The 12,500-nt window shown below is 45.7% G+C and overlaps 1 protein-coding gene across 1 annotated transcript in view; it reads right to left on the bottom strand.

The window, feature by feature from the left end:
• Positions 1–1,026: 1,026 nt before the first annotated feature.
• Positions 1,027–12,500, bottom strand: part of LOC308095729 (semaphorin-6C-like) — a gene marked incomplete at its 3' end in the record, with an annotated part of 124,499 nt that continues 113,025 nt past the window's right edge. Inside the window, exons 22-24 of the mRNA XM_080442768.1 lie at positions 10,936–11,061; positions 9,603–9,998; positions 1,027–2,340 (exon numbers count right to left, since the gene is read on the bottom strand). Coding sequence (XP_080298894.1) covers positions 1,027–2,340; positions 9,603–9,998; positions 10,936–11,061 — 1,836 coding nt within the window. The remainder of the gene's footprint in view (positions 2,341–9,602; positions 9,999–10,935; positions 11,062–12,500) is intronic.

The following is a 12,500-nucleotide window of genomic DNA, read 5'->3' as shown; positions in this document are numbered from 1 at the left end:
CATGAAAAAGATTGAGCACCACTGATATAGAAACATACGTTTTTCAGAATACTGTAAGGATTTTGGAGACAAGTAGATTCGGCTTCACAAATAGCCGATTCTACAAATATTTTATCTCTCCGTGGGAACACACCTTTAGAGTAGCCGATTATTTGTGTCCCTTTTTTCTCCTAATTTAGTCCGCTGTTTAGTTCCGCTGCTGTTGTGTATCCTACTGGTTCACATGCCAGTGAGGAGCCCCCACGGGGAGGATATACTGTTGTACCCAGCCCGGAGGAGTACGTGCAGTTCCGGCTTCTCCCCCCCTGAACACGGGCAATCGTGTTCGCATAGACGCTCGGCCAAGCCGGATCCACCGCGGTGGTTTCAAACCGATAAGCCACGGCGGGACCGGTACATCTTCATGAGGAGGTCGCATTTTAATCGGTTGACCCAACGGAGGAATAACGTATCCAGACGCGTTGTCTATCACCATGGTAACCAAGAGTGACGGCGGCCAATCATACTAGAGGCTTAGGTCCATTTGTGTTCGTCTCTGTGTCGTCCTGCTCTCATCCACGGAGGGGAGTGGAACAGTGTGTCGCTCTAGGGCAGGATTTAAACCATAGAGCTATATAAGAACGTATGGAGTTGTATAAAATCTGTCTCCCACTCATTTCAATGAAAGCTGCTCACCTGGCTCATACTCCCGCCAGAAGTACACCCTTTCCTGTGGGTGGGGGGGCCCATAGAGCACGTGCATTAGTGTCCTTTACGCGTCTAAGTCACAAACTATCTCCGTGAGCGAGCCCGTGACTCGATCCCATTGGTCGAGCCATGGACTTTCTTCCCGGGGTTGAGGGCCCAAGCTTGCAGTACCAGAGTTTGCCACTTGTCAGACCTTTGCTTCAAGCAGCCCACCCGGTCCTGGGGGCTTGATCCTCCGACAGCAACCAGAACCTTCCCCGACGTTTATTACGAGCCACCTTCCCCCCCGCCCGCCTGCCGGCCGAGAGCTTGTCCTCTCTGACGTTACGTCACGTCCTGTCACTGATTGGACGGCAATGATGTGGCGGAGCAGGGTGGGAGGGGCTCTGGTCTGGAGGGGAGGAGCACCCGTCTGGGTGGGAGGAGCACAGGTCTGGGTGGGAGGAGCAAAGGTTTTGGCGGGAGCTGTGGTTTGAGCGAGGCAGTCCGTCGCACAATGGCCGAGCGCTGAGCGTGCGGCTCACTGTAGCTGTGCTGTCTGGTCAAACAGGAGCTGGCGGCTACTACGGGCCTCTGACACGAGCCGCCGTTAGCGGAAGCGGTTAGCCTACTGGCGGCTGAGCTAGCGGCGCCGGCTGTCACGCCAGGCGCGCTGGCGGCCGTGCTCGCCGGCGATGTTTTGGGGCCGTTGCTGCTGCTGTTAGTGTTCATCCGGGCCAGGAAGTGAGGCGGAAGCACACCGCCAGCCGTTAGCCCAGTAGCTGTTGTGTTAGCTGTCGTATTAGCTGTCATGTTAGCTGTCGTGCTAGCCGTCGTATTAGCTGTCATGCTAGATGTCGTATTAGCTGTCATGCTAGCTGTCGTTCTAGCTGTCATGCTAGCTGTCGTATTAGCGGTCACGCTAGCCGCCGTGCAAGCCGCCATGGCGTTGCTGCTGCTGTTGTTGGTGTTCATCCTCGCCAAGAAGTAGGAGGAGCTAGCGGAGGTGGGCGGAGCCCCGCGGGGATGCTGGTTGAAGCTGTGGTGGCGCGACACGGCCACGGCCACGCCCCCTCCTCCCCCGCTGCCCATCTTGATTAGCGAGTGGCGCTGCGAGTGGTGGCGGGCCACGGCCAACCCCCGGGAGGCCACGCCCACCCCCGCCCCGGCCACCGCCGACGCGTCGTCACCGGGAAACTCTGGAATGACCTGCCGCTGGAGCGGGGTGGAGGAGCAGGGGGAGGAGGCGGGGACTGACGTGGAGGAGGTGGGGTTACTAGACGAGGAGGCGGGGTTAGAAGAGGAGGACGAGGAGGTGCTGGAGAAGGAGGAGGTGCCGGCGGCGTCCATGGGGAGCGTGGAGGAGGTGAAGTACGGGGCAGACTCCGCCTGCGGGAGTGGGTGGGGCTTCTGGAGGAGGCGGGGCTGACTGCCGTGGCCGAGGGGGTGGTGGTGGTGGCCGCTGGGGTTGTAGTGGTGGGCACGGTGGGGGGGCGTGGCGTGGTGGTAAGCTCCTCCCCCTCCAGACGAGGAGGAGGAGGGGTTTGCAGGGAAGACGGAGGAGGTGGACGTTAGGACCCTGATGCCTCCGTTCCCTGCGGCGCTGACCTCCTGGATGTGCTGCAGGAGCTCGTCCAGCGCCGACACGTCGACGACCGCCTGCGGCAAAGACTGCTGGGAAACATGCAATGATGATATAGTTAACTAATAACGAAGTGACGAAAAAAATAAATAAATAAAACTGATAATACATAATGAAAAACAACAATAATAATAATAACAATAATAATCAAATAATCAAATAATCACATTTAGTTGTTTTAGGTAAAGGACCACTTCACCCATTTTCAACCTATCTTCATATAATTGGTCTTCACTAATGAGGCGCAGTTTACGGAGCTAGTTCAGGCCAGGCAACTCAAGGGATTGGGGCAACCGATCAGGTGACTAGTCACATGCACTTTCCTCCTGATCGGGTGGTTATAGGTACTGCGTTGTTACCTGCTCACTCTGGCTGCCCTGTCTTGCTGAGCTGACGTGTGTCGCTACTGCTGCTGCTGTTGCTGAGATCCTGCTACCGCTGCTTACCTGCTGCTGCCCATGAAGTCATATAAACTCATCTTCTGGTCGTTCGTACTCCTCACCATGTCCTCCTCCTCCGGACACCGGGATCGCGTCCCTCCCCCTGGGGGCATCCCGGGTTCCCCCGGCCAAAGAGATCGACTCTGGTAGTCCAAAAACAGCTGGGTACCTACGTATGCTGCTGACCATGAATAGTCTCATATTGTTCATGTAGGTGGTCATACGGCGTCGTTGTTCCTTGGTTGATGGTTGTAATCATAGCTACTCAGCTGCGTGCTACTGGTTCTAATCGTGGTATTACTTTCTTACTTAAGTAAAAAACTAAATTAAATTATGGCTAAATCTCTTGCTAAACGCTCAGCTCAAAAGCAGTAGCGTTCGTCATTGATCAATATCAGTATGGTCAACTAGAGTGTAGAAATAGAGTAACGACACGCTTGATTCCGCCGCAAAACGGGCTCCTTGGGCTGTAGTTCCAAACATTGAGTTAGACGGAGCACTTCCGCATTCCGGGCTATAGTTCCAAACAATGGGACTGCCTCATTGAGTTAGACGGAGCACTTCCGCATTCCATTCTTACAATGGGAGTCGACGCTAGTGTCAGAACTCTCTCTATGGCACTGGGTTGACGGTAATTCACCAACAGTGTTGCTTAAGTTGCTATGTTTTCTTATCGTAAGCAACGATGGGCTTGGGGTTCTGTTATGGTCCCCAGTTTAGCGTGTATTTGTTCAAAGTAGTTCACTTTATCTCAAGATTGGGTTTCTAGACCTGGTTGTTTACTTCTCTCTCAAGAGATGACGTCACCGATCTGTGCGCGCTGATATGGCTGGTAAGTGCTACTGCTTGGTAGAGAGAGGGCATGGCTTCACTTTGTGATTTGCTTTGCTTGTTCTGGCTCTAATGTTCAGATTAATATCTTTATGTACTGGTTAAAACACGGATATGCTCAGTTGGCTGCATCTTGCTTAATTTATAGTTTAATGTATCATGGTTAGTTCAGTGGCTTTAGATGGTACTCTTATTCTGAAGAGATCGTCCACCGGATGTTGTTTGAGGCTTATAGTTGATGACCGAACACTTCTCTACCCATGCGAAGGAGAGATGGGAAGCTAACTTGTGAGTAGCGTTCAAGAAGTAGTTGTTAATGCTGCTAGAATTCATTGAAATTGATTTAGCAGTTATCTATAGGAGGTTCTGTTTTGGCTTAGGGCTGGAACGGATGAACTATTACGTTATGGGATAAAGGGATACGTTTTGTTCCGTAGTCATGCTGTCTGACTCTATGATTGGTTGACTTTTTTGGTGTAACCTGGGAATTGTAGTCTCTGCTCAAGCCTCCGGCGTCAGATCAGTGGTTATGATACAGGCAGAGATTTTATTCACGTGCCAATCGTGGCATAAGCTATATTTATTATTTTATGTAGTCTGCGTGGTAAAATAAATTTCAATCAGGCTGGATGGCATAAGATGTTAAGTAATCTCAGTAAGCCACAGCAACTAAAGCATTATATTGATAAAATTATTATACGTTATGAACTTGCTTGTGACTGCAAATACGTGTTAAACAGCAATAATACTAAGTATCACAGCGTAGGATTAATAAATGTGCAAGTCTAGTTGGTGTTAAATATCATAGGTTACGGGTCCGTTCGGATTCCAATCATCATTTAGCAGTATCTTTATCAGAAGGCTGCGAGCATTTTGTAAGGATGTGCATAGATCATTCTATGCTTAAAGCAGTCTGTAGTTGTGCAGACTGGCATTATATCGCGTTAATTTTATTTATGGTGCTGATGGTGGCTATAGTTTATCTCTCGTGTAGCTATGTCTGGCATCTATTTGCAGAGTAGGAAAATGGCACCAGACGTTGTCAATTCATGTAGCAGTTCAATTGCTCTAATATGTGGTGGAGGTGAAGTAGGCCGTTCATATTACGATGAAATAAACAAATGAACTTGCAGTGCAGATTAGACGTTATTGGTTGCATTTTATCGTTGCTTATGCTCTTGTATTGCTAAATTACACTTGTTAAGGATCAGGATGAGCTAAAGGGATTCTCATTTTGCTGCATACACTTGGATAAGAGATGGTAGAGACGTTGTAGCACAGGCAAACAACGTTTGCTTCTTTGTGGAAGCTTTAGATTGTCGTAGCACAGGTTAGCACAGCATGTTTGCTTATGTGGAAGCTTTAGATTGTTTGTAGCACAGGCTAGCTCAGCATGTTTGCTTCTATGTGGAAGATTAGAGTGTTGTAGCACAGGCTAGCACAGCATGTTTTGCCAACGTGGAGGCCGAATTGTTAGCACAAGCTATCTCAGCAGGCTCGCTACGTGGATAGCTCTGGATTGTTTGTAGCACAGGCTAGCATAGCATGGTTTGCTTCCCACGTGGAAGCTCGAATTGTCTTAGCACAAGCTATCTCAGCAGGCTCGCTACGTGGATAGCTCTGGATTGTTTGTAACACAGGCTAGCATAGCATGGTTTGCTTCCCACGCGGAAGCTTGGATTGTTCGTAGCAAAAGCTAATTCAGCATGTTTGCTTCTCATGTGGAAGCTTGGATTGTTGGTAGCACAAGCTAAACACAGCATGTTTTGCTTCCCATGCGTAAAGCTATCAAATTGGTTGTAGCACAAACTAAACTCAGCATGCTTACTTATGTAGATAGCTCTGGATTGTCGTAGCACAAGCTAAACACTGCATGCTTGCTTCCATGTGGGAGGTACATGGTATATAAAAAAGTTGGCTGCCAAGTGATGTTGTCATGTTATGAGCATCAAGATTACAGAAGTAAAGTTATTGCAACAGGATAGATAGTGGGGCTTCAGTAGAGTCAAGATATCAGTCATTGTCCATGATTGGCTGGTGCGCATCGATTAAATAAAATATATATATTTCGCCGCGACATATCTCGCAGGACGGATAAAAGAGGGACTCCGATCCTGGCTGCTCCTGTTATCAATAGTTACACTATGTTGATGGGCTTTGCTTGTCTCATGCTTATCAAAAGCTGGGTGACTGGAAGTATTTGTCCCCGTATAAGAGGCGCTGCGGTATCCGCCAGAGTGGGATGCTCACGGCATATTTAGCACCACATCACGGTGTGTTCATCACTGGTGACGAGTGTTGCAGTGCAACCAGCAGCTTGCGGTGTGCGACTGACTGTGTCAGGATTGAGGCCACACTCGTGCATTGACGTGCAGCATGCGTCCCCACTCATCCACAGTGAAGCACGCACGCTTCACCGTGGATGTGTGAGTGGCTTCAGGAAGTAAATTCCTGTCCCAGCGGTCTATAACGGCGTCATCTCGTCCAGGGTGGCTCATCATGGTAATTGCAAGAATAATTCTGCTTCTGGTTCTAGATTCCAGGTTGAGCTACCTACGCTCTTGGCGGCACTGTGAGCTCTCAAGGCAGCGTGAGAGAGCTGCTTGAGATGTGGGCTTCTCAATGTTCTCAGCACTATGCTGCATCATCTACTGTGCTTGAGATGTGGGCTTCTCAATGTCTTCTCGGCACCTATGCTGCATCATCTACTGAGCTGCCTAGCCTTGCTGCTAAACTCTGCTAAATCAATTCTGCCAACCTCTGGCGTCTGGCTCTATTGGGCCGATCCAGACTTGCAACAGATGGCATTTCGTGCTAAATCTATTAGGCTATGGATGGAGAGGGATATCGGCGTTAGTTAATATTATTCACATGTCTAACAATCTGCGTCAAGCTCTGCAAGCTATAATTTAAGTTGTATACCGTATTCTTTCTGCATCAACTGCTATGAGGCTAATTGCTAATATGCGCCATAGGGCGCTTAACCAATTTAGACCGAGGCCGATTCTAAAAGCGCCTTCTAAATTTTGACTAAGTTCTGGTAAATTTCAAATAGTTATTAAAAAAAATACAAATGCATGTTGCTATACGGTAAATGGCAACATGAACCCAAAATGGGTTAAACTGGTCATAGGATGGCCGGGCTAATCCAGAATTGCAATAACATTGTGTTTGTCTCTCCATCTGTAGGCCTAAACTTGAACTGGTTCTCTGCAAGCTGCGAGAGATCGGCTCAAGCTGTGGGCTTTCTCCAACCTCCGTATTGATGCAGCTACATCTACAGCGCTGCTTGTCTATGCTTTTCTTAAATCTCGGGGGCAATGGTCCTCAGGAGCTTACGTAGATATTGGTTAAGGATTACATTCTGCAGGCTAAAAGCTCATGAGTATGAGTGCTCACGCTGTTCTATCGCTAATTCAATAAATGCTGCTTGCGTATTATTGACGCTTTAATTACAACTCGGGTGGATTGCTGGGGATTTAGTTTAGTGGTGATGTCATGGTGCTAAAAAATGTTGGTTTATTCCTATAGCGCTAAAAAGTTTTTCTATGGCTATGTAGTCAGGCTAATCATATCAAGCTCAGTCTATTAGTAATTGCTGCTCAGGTATCGTTGGGTACTGATTCAGATGTTAAGTAAAGATAGCACGTCTTTACACACATAGTCAGTACACTTTATTTATTATGGATGATAAACAATAGTTATCATTCATCATAGGATGACCTCATTTATATATATACGATATATATATATATATATATAGCAGATTTCTTTGAAAAAGAAATAAATATAGAATGTCCTTTTCGAATCCTACTCGTGGTGCGGTACAGCAGTGGACACTGTAGTGTTAGGATACCGTCTAGGACTCCTGGTTTCAGGATCAACAGGTACCTGGATTCATCAGGCTTGTTGAACACATGGTTGCATGCTGCATTTGTTTAAGTTAAAACTTAAAAAATTAAATGTGAGGAACACTATCATGTTAGTAAGAAACAAGTCATGGAGCTCCACCATTCTCACAGATGGTTGGTCTGGCGTCAGGCCCTGTGCTCCCAAGCCGTTTTGGGGGTTCTTGCTGTTTTGGGGGTTTAATTCATTCCCTGTAAATGCTAATTGGCATGTAACATTCATTAAAATGTTATCCTTACAGGGAATGAATGGATTCAGAGGCCTGACGCCAAACTATGCTTCCTCTTGTCTTCTATACCATGCTCAAGCTTGCAAATATATATTGCTAATAAATATATATTCTAATCCAATCTAAGAGTTGTCTGACTGAAATGAGGCACAGTTTACGGAGCTAGTTCAGGCCAGGCAACTCAAGGGATTGGGGCAACCGATCAGGTGACTAGTCACATGCACTTTCCTCCTGATCGGGTGGTTATAGGTACTGCGTTGTTACCTGCTCACTCTGGCTGCCCTGTCTTGCTGAGCTGACGTGTGTCGCTACTGCTGCTGCTGTTGCTGAGATCCTGCTACCGCTGCTTACCTGCTGCTGCCCATGAAGTCATCCCACCCGCCTCCCCGGCATCCACCTGTAGGCTCTGTTTCTAGATCCCCTTGGGGGTTTAATTCATTCCCTGTAAATGCTAATTGGCATGTAACATTCATTAAAATGTTATCCTTACAGGGAATGAATGGATTCAGAGGCCTGACGCCAAACTATGCTTCCTCTTGTCTTCTATACCATGCTCAAGCTTGCAAATATATATTGCTAATAAATATATATTCTAATCCAATCTAAGAGTTGTCTGACTGAAATATGTATAATATTGTGGGGGGTGGGGGGGGTGTTCATTCTCACAAAGAATCATTGATCCGATCTGAGCAAAAACTTCCCCCGAGATCTCCCCCCCCCCAAAAAAAACCCTGACGGTTTGTCTGTCTGTCTCTGTCAACCCGTTGCTTTGTCACCGAGAGAAAGAGATGACACTCAGCTGGGTCGTGACTCATTAGGGGTCTCCGTGTCCACGGAGAAGTGTTTCATGAGCTGCCAAGCGCCTGTCTGTCATGTATGGTAAAAATATAATATAATATGAATATGAATATGAATATGAATATGAATATGAATATGAATATGAATGTTAATGTTAATGTTAATAATAACAATCAAAAACTTTAAATAATCCGATTTAGTTGTTTTAGTTAACCCATTTAGACCTGAGGCCGATTCTAAAAACAAATACATTTAAATAAATTAAATAAAAACAGATACAATTGTACCATATTACAATGAGCATTAGTGAGGACCAATTATATGAAGATAAGGTTGAAAATGGGTGAAGTCGTCCTTTAACTGAAATAAAAACAAAAAACGAAGCAATTAAACGAAAAGTAACTGTATCTAAACTCCTGGATAAAATGGCCTTAGTTTTTGTCAATATTTCATACAAAAGACTAATATTTTGGGTGGATATGAAATCTATCATTTAAAAAAATGTATGGAATTCCACCCCATTATTACAATAAAAGACAAAAAATAACCCTAAAACCAGTGTGAATTTTGACAGCAAATTCTGATTTAGTCTTAGTCTTTTGAATAACACACCATTTAGTTTTAGTCCTATTTTAGTCATCTGCCATTGTTTAGTCTTAGTTGACTAAATGTGAAAATCTTAGTCTTTTAGTCTTAATCTTAGTCTACAAAATGTATTTTGACAGCAAATTCTGATTTAGTCTTAGTCTTAGTCTTTTGAATAACACACCATTAAGTTATAATCCTATTTTAGTCAACTGAAATTGTTTAGTCTATTGCTTACTGGCTTAGTCGACTAAATTTCAAAATCGTAGTCTTTTAGTCTTTTTTTTTATTCCACAAGAGGGCGCTCTAACGCAATAGGAATGATCCCTTGACTCTGAGAGAAGGAATGGACGGATGTGACGTCATCACAAATGACACTTCCGTCCACTCCTATGTTAGGATAAGTAGAAAAACACATCTAGCTCGGATTTCTTCTTTTTTTGGTGAATACAAGCCTTATTCAACGGCCGTTAGCAACAAAATGGCCGAAACTACAAAGCACCTGGGAAAGATGGTGGTGGGCGGGACCCGTTCCCCTGTGCTCCTCGTGACTGGCCTTCCTCTCCTCGGGGAGGTGCAGCGAGGACGAGGAGGCTCCGCCCGACAGGTTGCCGTGGAGACGATGATGATGATGATGCTGGGAGGACGAGGAGGAGGAGGAGAACGGGAACACGTTCTGCTGAGCCATGGAGCTCCCCACGATGGCCATGAACCCCGGACTGGATCCCAGGCCGGAGCCGGACGCGGGTCCGACGAAGCCGGCGGGGTTGGTTTCCGTGGCGGCGTTGTTTCCGTTGCGGTTGCGCTCCCACTGCTGAGAGCAGAACGGACGCATGTTCTTGATCGGCAGCTCGGGGGTGGAGTCTGGCGTGGGGAGACCCGAGACGTCTCCCTCGCCCTGAAACGCACACAGAGAGAGAGAGAGAGAGAGAGAGAGAGGGAGAGGGAGAGAGAGAGAGAGAGAGAGAGAGAGAGAAATAAATTTGAACTCTCGTTGTGATCCAACGTAAAAACTATACCTTAAAGGGATAGTTCACCCCAAAAAATAGCTTTTTCTCTATCGATTACATGGAGACTTGAATTCATGGATCTTTTTTTGTTGGATGGATGTTCCTAAGTCAATAATTTGATGACCAGCGGACCAGTAGGCAGCGGTTCCGGTAGGAGACACAAAGGAGACTCTTTGTGTCTCCTACCGGAACCGCTGCCGGTCATCAAATGATTGGCTTAGGAATGCGACAAAAACAACAAAATATCAATGAATTCAAGTCTCCATGGGGTAATCGATGGAAAAAATGACATTTTGGGGGTGAACTATCCCTTTAATTACTGGGTCCTACCAGGACCTATAGTACTGCTGGTTTTCTAGTGCAGTGGTTCTCAAAGTGGGGTCCGGGGATCCCCCAGGGGTCCCTGAGGGGATTCCGGGGGGTCCCCTAACTAAAATGATTGATAGTGAGGAAGAGAGAGTGAACCGAGAGTGAGGGTTCCATTTGGTGCCATTTGTACACTCTCAGAGTTATGGGGGTTGGTCCTTAAAGGGATAGTTCACCCCCAAAATGACTTTTTTTCTATCGATTAGTCACCCCATGGAGACTTGAATTAATGGCTATTTGTTGTTTTTGTCGCATTCCTAAGCCAATAATTTGATGACCGGCAGCGGTTCCGGTAGGAGACACAAAGAGTCTCCATTGTGTCTCTTACCGGAACCGAAAAACAAATTAGTCAAATCGATGTTTTTTTTCTTTTCTTTTTTGGGTGAACTATCCCTTTAATGCTGGGGGTCCTTGAAATAAAAAAAAACAGGTTGAGAGTCACTGTTCTAGTGTATGTACCTGGCTGAGGTCGGGGTCTCCCAGTGGGAGGCTGTGGTGGGGGGTGGGGGTGCTGGGGGTGGGGTTGTGGAGGTTGGGGATGAAGGAGCTGTACATCTGTGACGAGGAACCGTCCAACTTCTCCTCCTGACCGAAGAGGACGAGAACAGGGTCACTTTCACAAGGACACACAGTCACTCGACCCATTAAGACCGGGAACGCATACTGTGCCATTTTGAGATTTATTTCTATTCGAAAAATGTTGAAAAAACTTGAACATTTGTGCAAATCTTTGAATATATATATTTTTAAGCGAACATCTTTAACTCAAATCTGTGCTTCTGGGGGTCCCTGGAACAACATATTTAGAGATGGGGGTCCGCCGATCTACAAATAGCTTGTAGATCGGCTATTTTTGAATAGCCAAACTATACAACTTTATTTGTATATATATTAATAATCTAAATCTATAAAGTAATTAGTGACTAAAGCCTAATAATTGTAGTGGAGTAAAAGTACAATATTTGCCTCGGAGATGTAGTGGACTACAAGTATACAATATCGGAAAATGGAAATACTTGAGTATATCTATATGGCTGGATCGTTGAAATTAAAATCGATGCATACACTGTAGATGCAGTTACTGTATCGTTACACCTCTGCTGTCTGTCTGTCTGTCTGTCTGTCTGTCTGTCTGTCTGTCTGTCTGTCTGTCTGTCTGTCTGTCTGTATGGATCTATCTTAACTCTTTCACTGCCAGTAGAAACTAGAAAGTACTAGAAAGTAAAAGTACCTTGTCAATTTCCTTATGTACTTTACTAGAAAGTAAAAGTACCTTGTCAATTTCCTTATGTACTTGCATACATAAAGAATAATGAATATCAAAATTGCACTTAACCACTAAGTCCATATTCGTCCATATTCTGGGGGGATATTAGCAAAGACAATAGCAGATCTACAAGCTCCAGTCACAATGCATCGTGAGCTTGCAGATCGGCTACTTTTTGCAGAAGATATTTGGTGTTGACGGAAAGAGTGGTCAAAGTGCGGTCGTAACTCAAGTCCAGTTCTCTAGGACTACAGGGGGGTTAACAGTACTCGAGTACATGTACTTAGTTACTTTCCAGCGACATTCTCCCCTGAATAATTCAAGGTGTTGATGGATGGAATCATTGATCCATGTGATCGATTGGCTGACCTTGGCCATGGGTTTGGCCAGGGCCCTTGAATACTCCAAAGTATTCAAAAGTACACATTACAAAGGATATCATCGCTGTCTGGCAGAAACTGTATTTTTTTTAAAGGCAGGTAGTCTACTTTTACTTTACTCGAGTTGTGTCCATTTCTTTTTTCAATACTACTTTATACTTCTACTCCACTACATCTCAGAGGCAAATATCGTATCGTTCTTACTCCACTACAATTATTTGACAGCTTTAGTTACTAGTTACAATTACAATTTAGGCAATTAGCAGACACTCGTTAATCCAGAGCGGTAAGCAAGGCATCAAATGCAGAGAGACAGTGTAGTGCCTCAGTAATCTAGGATCATAGGTAAGCCAAGAACCTAGCATCGGTCTAAATCA

Source organism: Gymnoscopelus braueri, assembly GCF_963280865.1.
Source record: "Gymnoscopelus braueri genome assembly, chromosome: 11".
NCBI classification, from domain to species: Eukaryota; Metazoa; Chordata; class Actinopteri; order Myctophiformes; family Myctophidae; genus Gymnoscopelus; species Gymnoscopelus braueri.
Note: the sequence above shows the minus strand (reverse complement) of the source record. Positions and strands in the feature narration are given on the sequence as shown.